General features: G+C 40.2%; 2 protein-coding genes and 1 long non-coding RNA gene across 3 annotated transcripts in view; 2 read left to right on the top strand and 1 right to left on the bottom strand.

Annotated features, from left to right (window-relative positions):
• Bib (big brain) overlaps positions 1–5,975 on the top strand; it is a 34,654-nt gene extending 28,679 nt beyond the window's left edge. Inside the window, exon 4 of the mRNA XM_071707352.1 lies at positions 2,737–5,975. Coding sequence (XP_071563453.1) covers positions 2,737–3,894 — 1,158 coding nt within the window. The 3' untranslated portion in view covers positions 3,895–5,975. The remainder of the gene's footprint in view (positions 1–2,736) is intronic.
• A 1,123-nt stretch (positions 5,976–7,098) lies between these two features.
• Positions 7,099–8,765, bottom strand: LOC139773143 (uncharacterized). The gene is made up of 3 exons (XR_011718282.1): positions 8,585–8,765; positions 7,741–8,497; positions 7,099–7,583 (listed from the first exon to the last, which is right to left on the bottom strand). It is a non-coding gene; the product is annotated as an uncharacterized lncRNA (long non-coding RNA).
• Positions 8,766–10,795: 2,030 nt separating this feature from the next.
• On the top strand, positions 10,796–18,710 carry Upf1 (Upf1 RNA helicase). Its single transcript, XM_071707344.1, has 5 exons — positions 10,796–11,682; positions 12,503–12,783; positions 13,134–13,289; positions 13,751–14,344; positions 14,430–18,710. Exons 1-5 carry the CDS (start codon positions 11,494–11,496, stop codon positions 16,573–16,575), a joined length of 3,366 nt encoding a protein of 1,121 aa, XP_071563445.1. The 5' UTR covers positions 10,796–11,493; the 3' UTR covers positions 16,576–18,710.
• Positions 18,711–18,965: the final 255 nt, after the last annotated feature.

The raw sequence follows: 18,965 nt of genomic DNA, 5'->3' as shown, positions 1-18,965 counted from the left end.
TCTTGACTCGTATATATGTGTTCCTTTTTCTTTAAGGAAATAACATGTGTATAAATAAATAAAGAAAACATATAAGTAATAAAATATTAAGGAAAATTTTCTAGAAATACTTTTTTAGAAATATGAATAGTTAATGATTCTATCGTCAGATTAAAAAAAGTGTTATTTTTTTTTTAGTTTTAACTTATTCGAATTTATATAAAGATACCGGCTTTCTTCTAAAAATTAAAACACTTAAGAACCACCTAACAACGAACGATAGACTTAAGTCTAATTTAAATTTTTTTAAACTATTTGTGATTTCTTTCATTTCTGCATTTTATTGGTTTTCTAATTTTTTATGTCCATTTATGACGTTGATGTGTAACACTAATGTCATCTGTTTCTTTTTAAGACAGTGTTGTTACATGTTATACGCATTATTCTACCGATTGTATGATGTACGAAATATATCTTTTTGATTTATATGACTTGCTTTGATGTCGGTGAAGTTGGCATATCATTTTCCAGCAGATCAAAAATAAAAGGGAGTTCTTGTCGCATGCAGTCGAGTTCTATAGTTCCTGATACTTTTTAGCGATATAGTTCTGGTAATTTTGCCCAAAAAATCCATTGAAAAAATTATCTGCTAGTTTTCCATAGCATAGAGTGAGATGCCGACGAAATCTCGGACTTCCGGTTTAGATAAAACATTTTTCGCATAGTTCTGAACATAAGCATTTTCTAAAAAGTTCCCGGCACTAGCAATGTTTTTTAACTTTGTAATCGCAATATTGCAATTTGCAAGTTGCATAAGAATCTTTGAACAGGAAATGTTGCGATAGCCAGGAATGAGTAATTTCTTTTCGCATTTCAGCTATTTCATTTTTATGGTAGGAATTTATATGTTGCTCTATAACACATCTTTTATGTGTATTCTTAAGTAATTTGCCACATAGTTTGCAACGTGATGTAAACCCGTATTCTCTTGAGAAATGTCGTAGGTGTCGTTTTTCTATTTTAAACAATCTTCATCATTAAATATTTCGCGTCCGATTAAGTGCTCTTTTGCAGTGTTAAACCTATTGGCATAAATGTTACCACACTTCTTGCATTTTACTTTAGTACTATTTAACATTTTAAAATGCTTCCATATCGGGGACTCGTTTCCTACCGTGACATTATATCCGCTCAGTATCACGAAGCGTGTATTACTAAATATCGATATTTCATGATTACCAAGAAAAATATTAGGTGAAACTGTTTGGGGAAGGTCTACGAAACACATGTGAACCTTTACTAAACATAATAATTGATATATTGTTTAAATCTTGCTAAGTCAGTTAGCTTTGTTTCTAATTGCTCAGTCCTAGTAATCAAACATTGAGATTAAGATACACGTTTTATCTACATTGTCAAGCTAAAAAGTAAAACTTAGCTATAAAGTTTATTATAAGAGCTTGCGTACTTTAAAATTGTTTTCTGACTTTTCGTTTGTACGATTATTACAATATTGATTTGATTATAATAATTATTATAATAGAAAGTGATGTTTACATTTTAAATTTATGTTAAAAATATTGAATTTATAACGCATAAGCAGTTAACATTGGTGTCTGCATATGAGACTGAACGCTCGAAGTTTATCCAATATCAATTGTTAGCTTTAACTGATTCTGAAATAACAAGTTTAAATTATCAGAACGATATAACATATATGTATGTGATATGTTTAGATTATTGTACCAATAACAAATTATTAGAAATGTTTTAGCAATGTGTTTTATTGGACTATTTTTATAACATTTTATTTAGAAAAATATATCTTTGATCTTCTAATAATTATAATAAAATTATTAAAGTACATATATGTAATTCAATTTACAATTTAAGTTTCTCTTGCTATTAATAATGCACAATGCAATCTAATATTTTATTATACGATCTTTATCATTAAAATTATCATTAACAAGATAATTCTTTGTCTATTCTTTGTAATAAACTAATCCTTTTTATAAGTTCCTATATTTTTCCTGTATTAAGTAATCGCGCCTCGTAAGGAAAAAGTATTTCCTTTTCTACAAGCATACGTAATTAATGAAAGAACAGCGTTCTCTTTGCGTTCTTCTTCCGCCGTGCATGTCGTCTCTTGCAACCACTCTCTATCCAAAAGCGTCTGTCGGGCTCTTTCCAATCGGGCCGACGTCCGTATCTTTAAAGAGCACCTGCCGTTGTATGAGGGAGAGGGGTGGGCTCGCGAAGAACGGCGAGCAGGGAGGTGAAAGAAAGAACTTGATCCTGGACCCACCTGCTCCGGAACGAGTGTACAATGTACCCCAAAACGAAAAATGTCGAAACCAACGTTCCACACGTGTTGGATGTTGATCCCCCTTGCAAAATCGAACAAGTTCACTGCCTTCAGTGCGAAATTCCTAAGTATCTTCGCCCGTTTCTTTGTTCGATTGTCTCGCCCAATAAAAATCAGACGTATAGTAATATATGTGAAATAAAATTTTACAATTTGTTAAAGATAGAGAGAGAGAGAGAGAGAGAGAGAGAGAGAGAGAGAGAGAGAGAGAGAGAGAGAGGGAGAGATATTTAAACAACTATTTGTAACTTTGCAATTTTCCAAACAATTTTCAGCAAAAACACATTCAAGTATTCATGATTATTCAACAAGAAGAACAATTATTCTTAAAAATCTACCGTCGCAATTATATACAATATAATTAATAATATTTTTTCTCAAATTTTCAGAGTCCTTTTCTGAACCCAGCGCGCGCGTTGGGTCCGGCCTTCGTGATGAACCGTTGGGACAACCACTGGGTCTACTGGGTGGGCCCGCTGTCGGGAGGTGCTGTGGCGGCTTTGCTGCACGAATACGTCCTGAGTCCCAGACGCACCAAGGACTCGCGCGATATGGACGACGGCGACAACTCGTCCATGAGGTCCGACGAGGACACGTACGACGACCTGGACAAGCCGAACGGGCCCAAGTTCCCCGGCGCGTACGCGACCTATCGCCCGGTCGCCGGCGCGTCCTCGTCGATCTACAGCGCGCCGCCGTCCGCGTTGGAGCGCGTCGAGTCGATCTACGGTGGCACCAAGTCGCTCTACTGCAAATCGCCGCCGTTGACGCGCGCAAATCTGAACCGCTCGCAGAGCGTTTACGCGAAGTCGACGTCGGGGCCGCGAGACGGCCTGATGATCCCGAAGCCGGGCCCGCTGGTGCCGGCGCAGAGCCTGTATCCCATCAGACTGGGTCAGAACGGCTGTCAAAACGGTAACCGCGAGGTAACCCAGCCCGGACCCGGACCCGGCGGTCCGCCGAACCAGTCGACGCAGAATCACAACAGCACCAACCAGAACATGCAGAATCAGCTGCAGCAATGTACGCAGAGCATCTACGGCATTCGCGGGATCTCCACGGGTCTCAGCACCCGGGAGAACGGTATCTACGGAGTGTCCACGGGATCCACCATCTACGGTCGCGCGCCGGCACCACCGCCGGGCAGCCAAAACTCGCAGCAATCCGGTCAGAGCGGTCAGTCCTCGATACAGAATCATCCGCCGCCACAGCCGCCGCCGTCGCAGCAGCAGCAGCAGCAGCAACAACAACAGCAGCAGCAGCCACATCAAAATGGGCCGTTATCGAGCAGCTCGGATAACGGAGCGAACCCCAGGCGGCCCGAGAGCATGTACGGCCACGTGTCGAGACGCAGTGATGACTCCGCGTACGGCAGTTATCAGAGTTCCACGCGGGGAAATTACGGCAAAGTGCCTGGACCCCCGGGCCCGCCCAACGGGCCGCCGCAATACCGCGATCAGGCAAGACCGAGTCCAGCCGGGCCTCTTCAGCAAAGTCAGAGCGCGCAGAGTAACTTCCAAAGAAACTCGCCGAATCCTCAGTATTGACTATAAACTAATGATAGACCGAACAAGCCGTGATCCGTGCGATCAGCGAATCATATATCTCGCCTATATATACTGACGACACAGCTTCTCGGTGAACGCTCTAGGAATTTCGTGGTCCAGTAAGAATGTCCTTCACTTAGAACATGAATAGAGCTCGTCCTGATACGTCAAAAGATATTATATGTTCGCAATGGCAAGCTCTATATGAAATTTAGTTTTGTTTAATCTGAGAATTTTGTTTCGTTCTGTTGAACACGGAAATAATATGATTGGACCAATCATTAATTTGTATTACTAAATCTTGGAATTTGTAAATATGTATCACAGTAATGTACACCATACACTGTATGCTTCTACATGATGCGTGTTGGGAGGAAAAGATGAGTCGCGCGATTTGATCGAGGAACTTTCCTATCGATGTTTTGTAATATTAGATTAACGTTAAATTGTAACGAGAGTAAACAAAACGTGTAGAAGTAACGAAATCAAGAAACACGCCGAAAGTATATAGAAGTATCGTTTTCGATAAATCTAGCATAACAATCCAAGAATTAGCTACGTGAAAGATAGATCGATCTTCGAGCCGACTCGTACACTGTCACGCCTCTATATGTAAATATAAATATCTTAATTTAATTTACTCATATATAAGAATATTAATTCTACTGATTCGGCTGCCATGCCAAACACCTGCGAGGAAGCGGAGCACTGACTCTTCGATTACGAAAGCTTTACTCGCAGGATGTTTTTGCACAATCACGGAACCAAATAAAAAAGCCGGAAATCCTATATAGATATTACTCTTTTTCATGTATAGAATTAAAATGCATAACTTTATCGCATCACGTAAATTAATATATTTGTATATAATTACTACAGTGGCACACTTGGCAATGATCGAACGCATGATGGTACCCACTATAGTGATTTCATAGCGAAACAGTTAAATCGCACATAGAACATATTCCAACAATTTTAGAAATAATCTAAGTAATTAGAAAATCTGTAAATAGTTCCTAGTTATATAAAAAAAATGTAACTCTTCCATTTTTTTCTTCTTTCGTCATTCGTGAGGACATAATGTCATAATTTTTCGTCTCTCCAAAATATCTTAGTTTTTCACTGACAGTATTTTAGCATTTACGGGATATATCGGGATATATTAGATTAAAGACGCTATTTGTGATCTGAATTCAGACTTGTTTATTTTAAACGATGATCAAGCACCTACGATTAAATTTACGATTTATAGTTGTACATAGAATATTATAGATTTAAAAATACGCATCTCGATGTTCGTATTGTAGCAAAATCGAGGGTCAAGTGAATCCTTTGAGAAAAGAAATGAAAGTGCGTCTCTATTACTTCTTGGACAATAAGATCGTAATCGTGCAAGCTTCTCTTCGTGCAAATTAATTAACGTAATTTGAAGTAGATTTTACGTTTGATTTAATCCATGCTTCGAATTCGAATAAAGAAAAATGTTTGTGAACCATATAACAGACGTTAATTGGCGTCAGTTAGATAATTATGAAATTTATGTATAATTATATAAATCCGATTAAGCTTTAGGTTTAGCCTCTATCAAATTTTTTCAACAAATGTTCCTCAAAGAGCGATCGCGCTGGCATATATGAATTATAATACTCATTTTAGAAGTTTCTTACGACGGATCAGCTAGGATAATATATATAAATCATTTATACCAGGAACTGCATTAATCGTATTTTGCACCCTCACTTGTGCTATTTAACCAATAAATAGTAAAAGTTTTATAAAAAGACAAAGTTAATAATGCAAATATTAAATGCAGAATACTGTACCATAGTAGATAAGCAAGAGAAGTAGATAGCTACATCCTCCGTAAACGCCATAAAAATTACACTATAAGCATTTGTACATATTATATGTATTTATTAATCTACTATATCAACGTAGTCAATGTAAGTTTAATAACTGTTACGTTCGTATACGTGCGTACACATTTCTAATATATACATATTATATGAGCAAACATTAGTACATATATATAATGTAGTATATATTAGAAAATACTGACAATAAATGTATCTATAAAAATATACATAAAGCATCTCGTTATTTTTAAGCCTATCTAAAAATATCTCCTTTCAATTTTCACATTATTTATCTTTCTCCCGAATCAAATGCAAAACTATATTGTTGTGCAAAATAGTGAAATGTTATTTCAACTTTTATAATTGACGAAAGAATCTCCTTTATATATGTTTTATTTTATTTAAAATAAAGCGATATACAATTATAAGGTTTTATAAAGAACGAAGAAAGGGAAGAAAATCTGAGCTACAGAGCTAATAACGGCAATAATGTCAATTATATGTATGTAAAAAGCAAATATTTTCTTGACCGCTAATAAAAAGACGCGTTTTCAAATATGATGTAAATTATAATAAACGAGAAAAATTGTATATTATTTAGAAATCGTACAGCATAAATAAGTACAAAATAGTTTCGTAATTTTAGAATTTCGGATTAATGAAGTGACACATCCCATACAAAGAGATAGTTTGCGCGCCATGTTGGCCGAAACTATAAGTCCAAACATCAATTTTACTGTTCTTAACAAACCATTACCCGAGGAAAGGGAAGTTAAAGAGTGCGAGGAGGTCGGGTGAGTATAACGACCTATTTTATTTTAAATTTTTACAACGTTATAGGAATTATATACAAATCAATATTACTCATTCGTATTTTCCCTTTGAATACGATAAATAATCTTTAATTTTATGATTTTATAAGATTTTTTTTTTAGATATAATATTTAATAACTGGATTTCTACTTTTTCCTTCTAGTTATGCAACTTTCAATATAAAAAAATACGCGCTTGGTGATGAGTGCAAACATGTATTATTGCCGATTAAGGATAATCGAAACAGACAAATTGGAACGCTGAAGGTAATACATATATTGTATAATTTATCTTTTCATTAAAATTAAAAAAATTCGTATTGATTATTAAATTTAAATTTATCGTAGATTGCTGTGTCCGGTTTGAATGCCATTCGACAATGTTTACCAAGATTAAGATAGATCAATTGCGATAGATAATAGCAATGTGGGAGACAAATGTTACATGAGCATTTAGATTATATTAGATGATGATCGAATTGAAGTCGGCAGATCAATATGCTGCTTTGAATCAAAAAGAAGAATTAAACTCCTAATTATATACTAATTATATATAAAATTTTATTCAAAATTGTCTATATATTTTCTAATATCAAGCGACACGGTAGTGTCTCGCGCCAAGTACACGCGCAGCGCGAGCCCCGTGTCACTTGATACCCTTGATACCTTTACGCAAATGGACAAATTGCGAATACCCGAGATTTTGAGATCTCAACAACACGTATAAACAGACACATGTGGATATTTCTTCTTCCAATCATTAAATAAGCCATCGCTAATATTACACGGTATGAGATAAAACTCTTGCAGTTTAGGACATTGTTTGAAAATGACGGAATATTTTTCAGATCTATCAAGTTTCACATAATAAAAATATAACTTTTTCAAGTTTTTGCACCGCGCTAGCAGTTCCAAATTGCGATTAGTAAGGACAGTATAGCACAAAAAAATTTCTTCCAGGCGTTGACAGGAAGAAAGCAGTAATCTGTTCAAACTATCAGTGATTGGGTACTCAATTAATCTGTAACAAAAATCACATAATTATCACAATACTTCAATCGCAAAGAGAAAATTAATGCAACGTTTTCAAGATACTTGAGATGCAAGAGAAGCAAACACATCGATAAAAAATACGGTAGCATGTATCTTTAAAAGAAAATTAAATGACATATACTTACATGGAAAGGTATACTTTTCGTAAATTCTTACAGTCAGCGAGGGCGTTCAAACCCTGCGATGTAAAATTTCTAGTTTCCGATAAACTTATTACTTCCAAGTTCACAACTTCCAAGTTGCGACACGAATTTCTTAACTCTATTGCAACTGCGTCTAGGTCTAAATCGATCAGAGGTGCCAAATGTAACTCACGCATCCGTTGATTTTTTCGCAGTATAAATGTATTACAAAGGTTTAAATACTCCAAACCATTCAGCCTCTCAAGATACGAAAATCCTTCGTTGTCTACGCAACAACACCAACGTAGATCCAATTCTAAAAAAAAAAAAATGTTTTGGATATATGCAATTTACCCGTACCTAATCTTGACAATCTACATATACATACATGCATACCTTTTAAATTTTTGCATATCTCTGAAATTTTAAGTACAGCACGACTGTCAACAGAATACGCACCGCAGTCACTTAATCTTAAGTGCGTTAAATGCCTGCCGCAATTATCAAGAAAGTTTATTAAATCATTAACATCAAAGTTGCTTCCTGTAAGATCTAACTGTCGCAAATATTTACATCTAGTTAAAAAACAACGAAATACAGTGCGCGTATCATATCTGCTGTTGCTAGTTACGCATCGCACATTCAAACGTGTATAGAGTTCAGGGTCCCGTATTAAATTATTGAAGCGCCAATTTACTTCACTCATGCGGCATAACGCCGTCCAATCTAAGTTGTTTAATATTTTTAGCAGTATTTCATCCTACAAAGATAAAATATAAAACTTCAATACGCGGATAACATTGCAATAAATATTATTATGAGAAATAGACTTCTTGGAATACTTTACAGGAAGCTCAGACAAACTGAGTGATAGCTCCTTGGATTTATCCGAAGAGAGTTTTATACGCTTGGCATAATTTAAATGACTTTTTAATAAAATACGACGCGAATATCTCTGTCCAAGAGGTTGCACATAACCAGGAATTATCTCCTGAGATGCTTCTCTGTGTCTCAAATTACTCTTATAAGAAACACTTCTTATATCGCTGCAAATATCATGGAAAAACAAATTAATTTGCATTATTAATGGAAAAAAAGGATTTAAATATTACCTCTAACGTCGACGATAATACCTTTTATAAATAACACAATATTCAGGAAAATTTCGTTGCAGATGAACTATATCCAAGTGTGCACTTTTTAAATCTGCTGTTAAATTATGAACATCGTCGTGGTGTGGAGAGTACATGCTGTTAATTCTTTTTAACAGATTACTTAAACTCTCGTTAGGATTTCTAGAAAGGATCAAATCTGATGAACCGATAAGCATCACAGCATCCAGTTTTGTAAAAGATTTGCGTGAACTGTTCTTAAATACTAGTCTGAGCATTTTGGTTTTAAAGTTGCACGGATGCGATAATGGTGGAGAAAATAATCTTGATTTCGGGGGTACAATCTGAGATGATCCATCCCACAACTTAAACCAGTGATTCTTAGAATCTTGAGCCCAAATTTGAATTACGCTTCCTGAATTATATATTTCGTAAATACAGACTCTGATTGGATATACAGCTTCATGAAACTCGATATCTTTAAAATAGAAAATATAATTATCTCTTCTCAACAAAAGCGTATCTTCTCTAACAATATCTTATATTTATTAATTCAAGTATTACATACCAATATATTTATTTTCGCTCGTCGTCCGACCTAAATTGGTTGTAATAGAATCATCAATAAAAGTTCTTACGGAATCTTCGTTTTGCCACAAAGATATTGAAATATCGGCATCATTCTGCTCCCTCTATATTAGAAAATCAAAATTGTCAAATAGTAGAAAATCTTGTAACATATAATATATAGCGATTACTTTGTACAGGACTATAACAGAAATAGTACCAGAAAATACACATACCAAGACATCTCCAAAAAAGATTGGTAAATGAAATAGTTGTCCGTAATTTTGAAATTTGGGTGGCCCAATTATATCAGGGGCAGTATGAAATATGCTAAGATTCCGGCTGTTCGTGGAAGTATAAACAAATCTTTTCTTCACAAATTGATAGATGAAGTCAACCCTATCCTCTTCTCCTACGGATACTCTGCCGACATAGGGATATCGACTACAACTCTCGCAATATATAGATTGATTGTGGCCATTGTGGGTTGTCATATTTTCTCTCTGAAAGAAGACAAAAAATATGAATAATAATAATCCTTTCTTTTTTAGAATATGCTAAAATGCATTATAAAAACATATTTATAATTATAGCGTAAAGATTACATAATCTAAGTTTATCTTGCTTTTATTTACATTGCTGGTACTGACATTATTACATAGTCTGCATGTGTGTGTTGTATATCATTATTGAATAATTAATTATTTTAAAGAAAATAACAGTTTTTTAAAAATTTTGTTAATATAAAAAAATGTTTTTTTTATAAGTCTGAAATGTCGCGAGCTCTGTGTTCTTCTCTACCACGTGGCACACACGTGTTCGAGCACAAAAGAAAAAACAAAAATATAATAACAAAGGTTCGGCCCCAGTGAAACGCATACTCCCTCGTCTTCGCCAACCGAAGGTTGGCAGCAGTCGGGAGAATAAAAAACAAAAAAATAAAAACTTAAAAATTAATTAGTAAAAAAACATGTTAACAAAACTAACACACAACTCTGGTCCATCAATGTCCATTATTTCTACCAATGTAGATCGAGTAATTAAGTTCAATCTCGGGTTAGCTTACTTTTTGTCTTTTTCTAATTAAGAAGTGTACCTTGAAACGAGGCAGAAATTGCAAAAGTTAACAAATCTACTACATTTCGATTAATAATAACAATAGTAATTTTTACCTCGTTTCAAACAATCAGACCCCTAATCACCCCTAATCGCCAAGCATCTCACGCCGCTCACGACTCACGACGCTCACGACTCATCCTTGAATGAGCGCCGCGGCATTCGGCAATTCGAATTTACTAGAATTTACGAGCCGGCTGCTGCCATCTGTGCGACGATGACGACACGTTCGTCCAATAGTTTTACCGACCCCCGCGGCGACTCGGGCCGCCATTGGTCGTATGCCCGCGCGTGTTCCCGTGTTCCCACTTTGCCCATATAAGATCGGCCCTAAGAAGGGCCGCTTCCGTTTCGCTACTTCGCTTATTCGCTCGCCAGTGCTCGCCAGTTCGCCACTGCTTCGCCTACCGCTCACATGATCAGCTGATGACGTAACATACGACGAGCGTTCACGCGTGCGGGACGAAAATTGCGTGCGCGTTGTGCTCTCGGTGTGTAGGTGTGTGTGTGTGTGTGTGTGTGTATCCGCGGTACGGTCGCGAGCGGCGAGCGGCGACGGCGACGTTAGTGTTAACGGCGTAAAGCGGAGTAGGCGAGGTGGTAACCGTTCCCCGTGGTCGGTGGCCGAGTGGCCCTCGTTCCCTCGCGCGCGCGCGCGCGCGCGTGTGTGTGTGTGTGCAGCTCCGTCTCATCACGCGTCGCACGCGACGTTGCGCTCGCTCGCGCTCCTCACGGGTGAGACGGGTCGCGTTGTCACGCTCACGTTGAATGCGTACGCGTATCGCGAGTAAGCAGCGCGCGACCCGCTAATTCTGTCCTCGCTGAGCGGGGGAGTGCGCGGAGACCGTGAGACGTAAAGAGTGAGAGAGAGCGAGAGAGAGAGTGAAAGAGAGAAAGAGAAAGGAGCAGAGGAGAAGAAAGAAAGAGAGAAAGACGAGAGAACGGATCGGATCGCGCCAGGATGAGTGTCGACGCGTACGGGCCCAGCAGCCAGACCCTCACGTTCCTCGACACCGAGGAGACCGACCTGATCGGCGCGGACACGCAGGGCAGCGAGTTCGACTTCACCGACTTCACCCTACCGTCGCCGAGCCAGACCCAGGCCTCGCAGCACGACGCGACCCAGACGCAGTCCAGTCAACCCGTTCAGGTTAGTTTTCGTTAGCCAATGCGTGTTCTCCCCCCCCTACCCCTGTTCCCCGACGGTTTCCTTGACGCGAGTTCTCGCGGCGCGACGGCCACGGCCTCCCGGGGGTTCGCTTCGAGGCAAACCACGCGGCCTAACCTCCAAGTCGCGCGTGCGGCGGTAAAGCGGAGCCGTCTTGGGTGGGCTCTCTCTCTCTCTCTCTCCCCCGCCCCGTCCCTCATCTTCCGCTCCCTGATCCCGCATCCGTTTTCTTTTCCCTCTCCCCTCTCGTGGAAACTGGGTTTGGGACTTCCGGCGGGCGCACGTCGTCGGCGTGACCTTGATCGCCCGCTGGAGAAGCACGGGACGGCAGCACCCCCGTCGCTCCCTCGCGCCAGCTGCGAGCGGCGAGGAGGTTAGGTGCGGCCAGCGGCCGCCGCTCCAGCGTTCCGCGTAGTTACGCAAGTCCGCTTCCGCGGCTTTAAATGTAGCGAGGATGACGGAGTCCGAGCGGACGCTTGGCATTGGAGGCGGCGCGAGATAAGAGAAATATGACGATGCGTTTAATCCCGATAAACTAATTTCTCCGGAATCCGGATTGAAAAAAATCCGAGATAAAGAGAGGATTTTGCGCTACGTGGCGACAAAGAGAAAGACGCTACAGTATATCTCTTATAGAAAGAATTATGCTTTTCCTGATTTTATTATCGTGTAAAACTCTCTCTCTACTCGCATGCATCAAATAGTCATTCTATTTCTAATAACTGTAAATTTTGCACTTTTTTAAATTTTACTCCAATTTTGATGGTTTTTTCTAATGCTCCTGCAACGCATTGTTGTTTAGGTGGTTAATGGTACGAATGGCAGCTCGTCATTGGATCTGAAGATTTCTGGAGCAGCTCAGAGTCTCGCCGAGTTGCAATTTGAAGAGGAGGAGGAGGAAGCGTACTATAACCGCGATTTGCCTGAATATGCATGTAAATACTGCGGTATCCATGAAGCGTCCTGCGTGGTTATGTGCAACGTCTGCCGAAAGTGGTTCTGCAATGGACGCGGCAATACGTCTGGATCCCATATTATCAATCATCTTGTCCGTGCTAAACACAAGGAGGTCACTTTACACAGGTGATTTATTACGTTGACGTAAAGGAGATGACAAGGATGCATTAGAGTCCCTCTAATCAGAGTCTGGCCAACTTGCAAATTCTGCGAGAGAGAGAAGGATATAAGAAAGAAAGAGAAAGCGATATATCAAAGGATATACATTCATATCGCTTTCTCTTTCTCTCTTATATCTCTTTCGCTTTCTGTTCCCTTGCTTTTCCCCAAAAATGGCGAACCAATCAAAAGTTGCTGCTGTATGGTCAGACTCTGATTAGAAGGACTCTAGGATGCATTAGACAGATGTATACAAAAGGCTTAAGCGTATCTTTTTACGAATCTATTTGATGTAAAGATCCATTAACTTGTTGCAGAGATGGCCCTCTTGGGGAAACCGTTTTGGAATGTTATTCCTGTGCCACGAGAAATGTTTTCGTATTGGGTTTTATTCCTGCTAAAGCTGATTCCGTAGTCGTGCTACTCTGCCGCCAACCGTGCGCGGCACAGAGTTCTTTGAAGGATATGAACTGGTAAGAACAAATTATCTTTATTCATATATATTATGTACAAAGATAACCAAGATATTTTATATATTTAATGTCAATATATATATCAACTTTTGAGTTTACCTCTCGCAGGTCATACATTTCTTTTTGTATACATGTAAACTACACTGGGGTCTAGAGGACTCCAGTCATTTTTCACTCATAAATTTCGAAAAAATCAACATATTGTAATGTTTTTTTTTGTTTTTTTTTTTCCAATCGGTTAGGTTCGTAAATTTTCTGAAAATTATGATGGTAATCTCAGAAGTTGTAAAAAAAATTATTACTAAAAAATATGCATTACAAAATATAAATGATAGTCCTAAATGTAGTTTCAAAATTTCGTTGGGGTCCCTGAGATCCCAGTGCGGCTTTCGAGGGATAATATAAATGTATACACATGTATCATATACAAATATATTTTAATACTTTTCGAATATAATCAGGGATCAAGAGCAATGGAAGCCTTTGATCGAAGATCGCAGCTTTTTGTCCTGGTTGGTGAAATTTCCGTCCGAACAAGAACAGTTAAGAGCTAGGCAGATCTCTGCGCAACAGATTAATAAATTGGAGGAATTATGGCGAGACAATGTTGACGCTACTTTCCAAGATTTAGAAAAGCCTGGAGTAGACGAGGAACCGCAGCAGGTTCTGTTACGCTACGAGGACGGATATCAGTATCAAAATATTTTTGGTCCACTTGTGAAATTGGAAGCCGATTATGATAAACGCTTGAAAGAATCTCAAACTCAAGAGAACATTGAAGTACGATGGGACGTTGGATTGAACAAGAAGACTATCGCATACTTTATGCTGGCCAAAACGGACGGAGATATGAAATTGATGCATGGGGATGAATTGAGGCTCCGTTATCTGGGAGAACTACATAAACCTTGGTCTGGAATTGGGCACGTGATTAAGATTCCCGACAATTATGGGGAGGAAGTTGGAATTGAGCTGAAAAACAATTCTGGAGCGCCGACGGAATGCATTAGCAACTTTGTCGTTGACTTTATTTGGAAAAGCACGAGTTTTGATCGGTAAGATATAGACAAAATTGCAATATATCAATGTTGTTTTCTATATAATTTTATGATTTTAATAAGTATTTTTATATTATTACAGGATGCAATCCGCGTTACGCAAATTTGCTGTGGATGATACATCCGTGTCAGCTTACATATATCACAGACTATTGGGACACGAAGTAGAAGAGGTTCTATTCCGTTGTCATCTCCCTAAACATTTTAGCGCACCGAATCTACCTGATTTGAACAGATCGCAGGTGTACGCTGTGAAACACGCGATACAACGGCCCTTATCCCTGATCCAAGGACCACCAGGAACAGGTAAAACTGTGACGAGCGCTACTATAGTTTATCAATTGGTGAAACAGAACGGTGGTCCTGTTCTCGTATGCGCTCCTTCGAACACCGCTGTCGATCAATTGACCGAAAAGATACATAAATCAAGTTTGAAAGTCGTACGATTGTGTGCCAAATCGCGAGAGGCCATCGATTCGCCAGTGAGTTTCCTCGCTCTACATAATCAAATAAAGAACATGGAGACGAACACCGAGTTGCAGAAGTTGCAACAACTGAAGGATGAGACAGGCGAATTGTCGAGCGTCGACGAGAAGCGCTATAGACTCTTGAAGAAAGCGGCGGAAAAGGAGCTTCTGGAAGCAGCCGATGTAATTTGTTGCACCTGCGTAGGCGCCGGTGATCCAAGATTGCACAGATTAAAGTTCCATTCTATACTTATCGACGAGAGCATGCAGGCTACCGAACCGGAGTGCATGGTACCAGTTGTTCTAGGAGCGAAACAATTGATCCTCGTCGGAGATCACTGCCAATTAGGCCCGGTGGTGATGTGCAAGAAAGCTGCCAGAGCTGGTTTATCTCAATCTTTGTTCGAAAGGCTGGTGGTGTTGGGAATTAGACCGTTCCGCTTAGAAGTACAATATCGTATGCATCCTGATCTGTCACGATTTCCATCTAACTTCTTTTACGAAGGGTCTCTGCAGAATGGCGTTTGCGCTGACGAGAGAAAATTATTGAAAATCGACTTTCCCTGGCCTGCACCGGACAAGCCAATGTTCTTTTATGTCACGCAAGGTCAAGAAGAGATAGCTGGAAGTGGGACATCTTACTTGAATCGTACCGAAGCGTCTAACGTCGAAAAGATAACGACACGATTCTTACGTTGCGGCGTGAAACCGGAACAGATTGGAGTGATAACCCCGTACGAAGGTCAACGGGCCTATCTTGTGCAGTATATGCAGTACCAAGGTTCCCTGCACTCGAAATTGTATCAAGAGATTGAGGTGGCGAGTGTGGACGCTTTTCAGGGACGAGAGAAGGATATAATAATAATGTCCTGCGTACGATCCAACGAGCATCAGGGCATTGGATTTTTGAATGATCCCAGAAGATTGAACGTGGCGTTGACTCGCGCAAAATACGGCATCATTATCGTAGGAAATCCCAAGGTGCTTTCGAAGCAGCCGCTCTGGAACCACCTGCTCAGCTTTTACAAGGAGCAGAAGGTGCTGGTCGAAGGGCCGTTGAACAATCTGAAGGAGTCCATGATTCAATTCGCTAAGCCAAAGAAACTTGTGAACGCGGCTAATCCAGGCTCGCACTTCATGTCCACGTCAATGTACGACGCGCGCGAAGCTCTGATCCCCGGATCGGTGTACGATCGTTCGGGCGCACAGGTGAACGGCACGCAGAACCACAATCCGTACTACCAAAGAAACGTGTCGGTCGACATTTTCAACCGTACGCATGACACTATCAGTTACATCAGTCCGGAGCGGGCGCAGGCGGCGATGAACAACATGCCCGTGCCGGTTGGCATGTTTATGAACATGACGCACGTGCCGCCGCGTTTCTACAATCAGCATCAGCAAGCGTTGCAGGCACGCCAGAATCAGAAAAATCGACGCGGCGCCACCGCCTCGGCGAGGAACCGGTCAGGCCCGCGTATGGGTAAACTGAGTCAAACCGAGCAAAACACGCAGCCGTACAGTCAACCAGGTCTGCCGTTGACGCAGGGCACGACTCAGGGCATGTCTCAACCCGGTTTCAGTCTTTCGCAGCCTGGCCTCAGTCAAGCGGAACTCTCACAGGACTCGTTCGCGGTCGGCGAATTTCAATCGCAGATGGACGGCCTGCTGTCGCAGGACTCGACCTACCAGGGCGACCGAAGTGGCTTCTATCAGTCGGGCCAGTCGCAAGCCGGAGGACAGTTCTCGCAGCCCTACTGAGCCGAAACTTACCTACGGCTGAGCAACGCAATTGCCATGCCATGAAGGCTCGTTCGACCAATTCTTCTTCGACCAACAACCACAAATCACTAACTGCGCAAAACGGTACGACGGCTCGACGATCGAGTACGATATTATGCAGCATACGCTCATGTCGTCGACGTGAGGTAAGGGGAGTGAAAGGAGAACGAAGGTTCCGTAAGCTAATTCGCCGTTGGAGGATTCCACCGTGGACGCGGAAAAACGCAAGGCTTATGTATCTGATTGTAATAAGTGCAACGGAGGGCAGAGAAGGACATCACGCAGACTGGAGGACGATGAACGACTACTGTCAATCAACCGTGACACGTGCTTACTGTCAACGCAGGGATCGCGGGGATCCGAGTGACGCTGTAACAAATAGAAAAAGGAACGAAAATGACACAAAAAAAAAGAAATGAGACATAAAATGGAAGTGTATCGCTTCACAATTCGACCGAATTCGACGAGTGTGCCAATGTCACGCTCAAATAAACCTACAACCTACAACGAGGGAGTTTGAAAGATGATCTTCCTGGCAGTCTATATGCTACGGAAGATCGGATCGCAATAGCACCAAAACGTGTTTTTTTCCACTTCGTCACGGATTCGACGGATTCGAACCGAATGGAAAAAGCAGGAAGGAAATTAATAGCGAATTCGGGCGCTTGCACTAGTGCACACTGAGTGCGCACTAAGGCTTGTTCTTAATCAATTGTTATATTTACAGATCATCTCAAATACTTCTTAGTCTGTAAAATGATTTGTACAGCATCCATATAGATATTACAGATTGTTTTATTGGCTAAAAAGTTTTTAAATGTGTATTTAAATGACTTTAAATATAAGAATAGATTATAAACAAGCCTTAGTGCGCACTCAGTGTGCACTAGTGCAAGCGCCCGAATTCGCTATAAGAAAAACTACACTGTATTCGTACAATTTCTATGTACCCACCGTTATTTCGAGCTGAGGAGACGATATACACCATACGTAACTTGTTCCCCCCTTGAAACGCGTGGGCGCACGTCACACACATTGAGAGTCGATATCGTCGATTTCTCCGGCGGAATTTTGTCGATGGGAGTCGCCAATGTTGCATCATCGTCAGACAATACGAAGCCAACGTTTCAACATCATCACGGAGATGGGACATCCCTTTCTCAGAGGACCGGCACTGCCGCCGGTCGTGAGAAATTCATCGGTGGTTTTTGATCATGTTGATTAGGTTTTTTTTTTCTTCCTTATTTTATATCTATTGCTTATTTTACCGCAGGGGTCAACGGAGCGCACGATTGGAAGGATTGCTTTCTTTCGGTAGAGTCCTTAGCGGATGGGCTAGCTAGGTCAAACGTGACCGAGAAACAGTATAGACGCACAGCTTATCAAAATTGTATTCGTTCTTTAACCTTTTCGCAACGGCGCGGTTGGGCAAAACGCTACTCTTGTTTTAAGAGTACTACTTCCGACGTTCACAAATCGAGGTGTAACGATTTCATCGCGCGTCGGACACGTTAACGTATGATAGGAATATAATCATGAATCGACGAGTAAGAAATTACTGAAATTTATTTAAGGATTTGACGAGCCATCGAATTGTCTCTGTCTACATGGGAAAAGATTTCCAGCGAGCTATAAGACGGTGGCTTCTCGTAGCGAAGGGGTTAATGCGCGAACGATAATCAATTAAATTTAGGTCTTGATTTGTGCTTTTTTTTGCGTGCCACACCGCAAAAATCCTACGTGACTACACTATTGTGTGTTTCGGACATCGCCATTATCCGTAATGGTATCAAGTAAATTGTCACCATTCGAAATGTCTTATACTTGCCGTGTAGACCGGAATGTCTGTACATTTTTATTCGGATCGCCTTTCCGTTGCTTCCGAAATCCCTGCCTCCAAATTTATAGTCTGTCTGTACTGGCTTCTGGCGGTAATATAAATTTATTATATTGCAATAGATTAAGTGGTAATTAATGTAACTTGCATTATACGACACTAAATTATTTTATTTCTCTTGTCCGACCAACAGCGCACCGCTAATATAATAGCAGATTATAAATACTGAAATTTATTGTAAAATCTTATGGAAAAATAAATTTGGTTTGAAAGCAAACGCGCTCTCGCCTTTTTTCTTTTTGTCCCGTAAATTATTGCTTTGTATCGCTGTGTAATAAGTATGTAAGTATACGATACGTGAACAAATTCAATTGTTTCCATCTGATAAATTGTAATATATTTTTATAAAAGAGATTTCTCAATATTATTTTTAACATTTCCTTTCTCTTGCCATATTTCCAGGGAGATTTAACGATACTTCTTATTACAATAGCATATACGCGACTAACCGAGGGTTTAATGTATCGTCTGC

Source organism: Temnothorax nylanderi, unplaced genomic scaffold (genome assembly GCF_030848795.1).
Source record: "Temnothorax nylanderi isolate EJ_2023f unplaced genomic scaffold, tnyl_v1.0 TNYL_tig0057_pilon, whole genome shotgun sequence".
NCBI classification, from domain to species: Eukaryota; Metazoa; Arthropoda; class Insecta; order Hymenoptera; family Formicidae; genus Temnothorax; species Temnothorax nylanderi.
The sequence above is the reverse complement of the archived record's forward strand: the minus strand, read 5'-3'. Positions and strand labels throughout refer to the sequence as shown.

Excerpts from the sequence above, each read along its gene's own strand:
- Upf1 (XM_071707344.1), top strand. The coding sequence starts at position 11,494 with ATGAGTGTCGACGCGTACGGGCCCAGCAGCCAGACCCTCACGTTCCTC. Across the intron at positions 12,784-13,133 it reads AAGGAGGTCACTTTACACAG|AGATGGCCCTCTTGGGGAAA; the intron begins GTGATTTATTAC and ends AACTTGTTGCAG. Across the intron at positions 13,290-13,750 it reads TCTTTGAAGGATATGAACTG|GGATCAAGAGCAATGGAAGC; the intron begins GTAAGAACAAAT and ends GAATATAATCAG.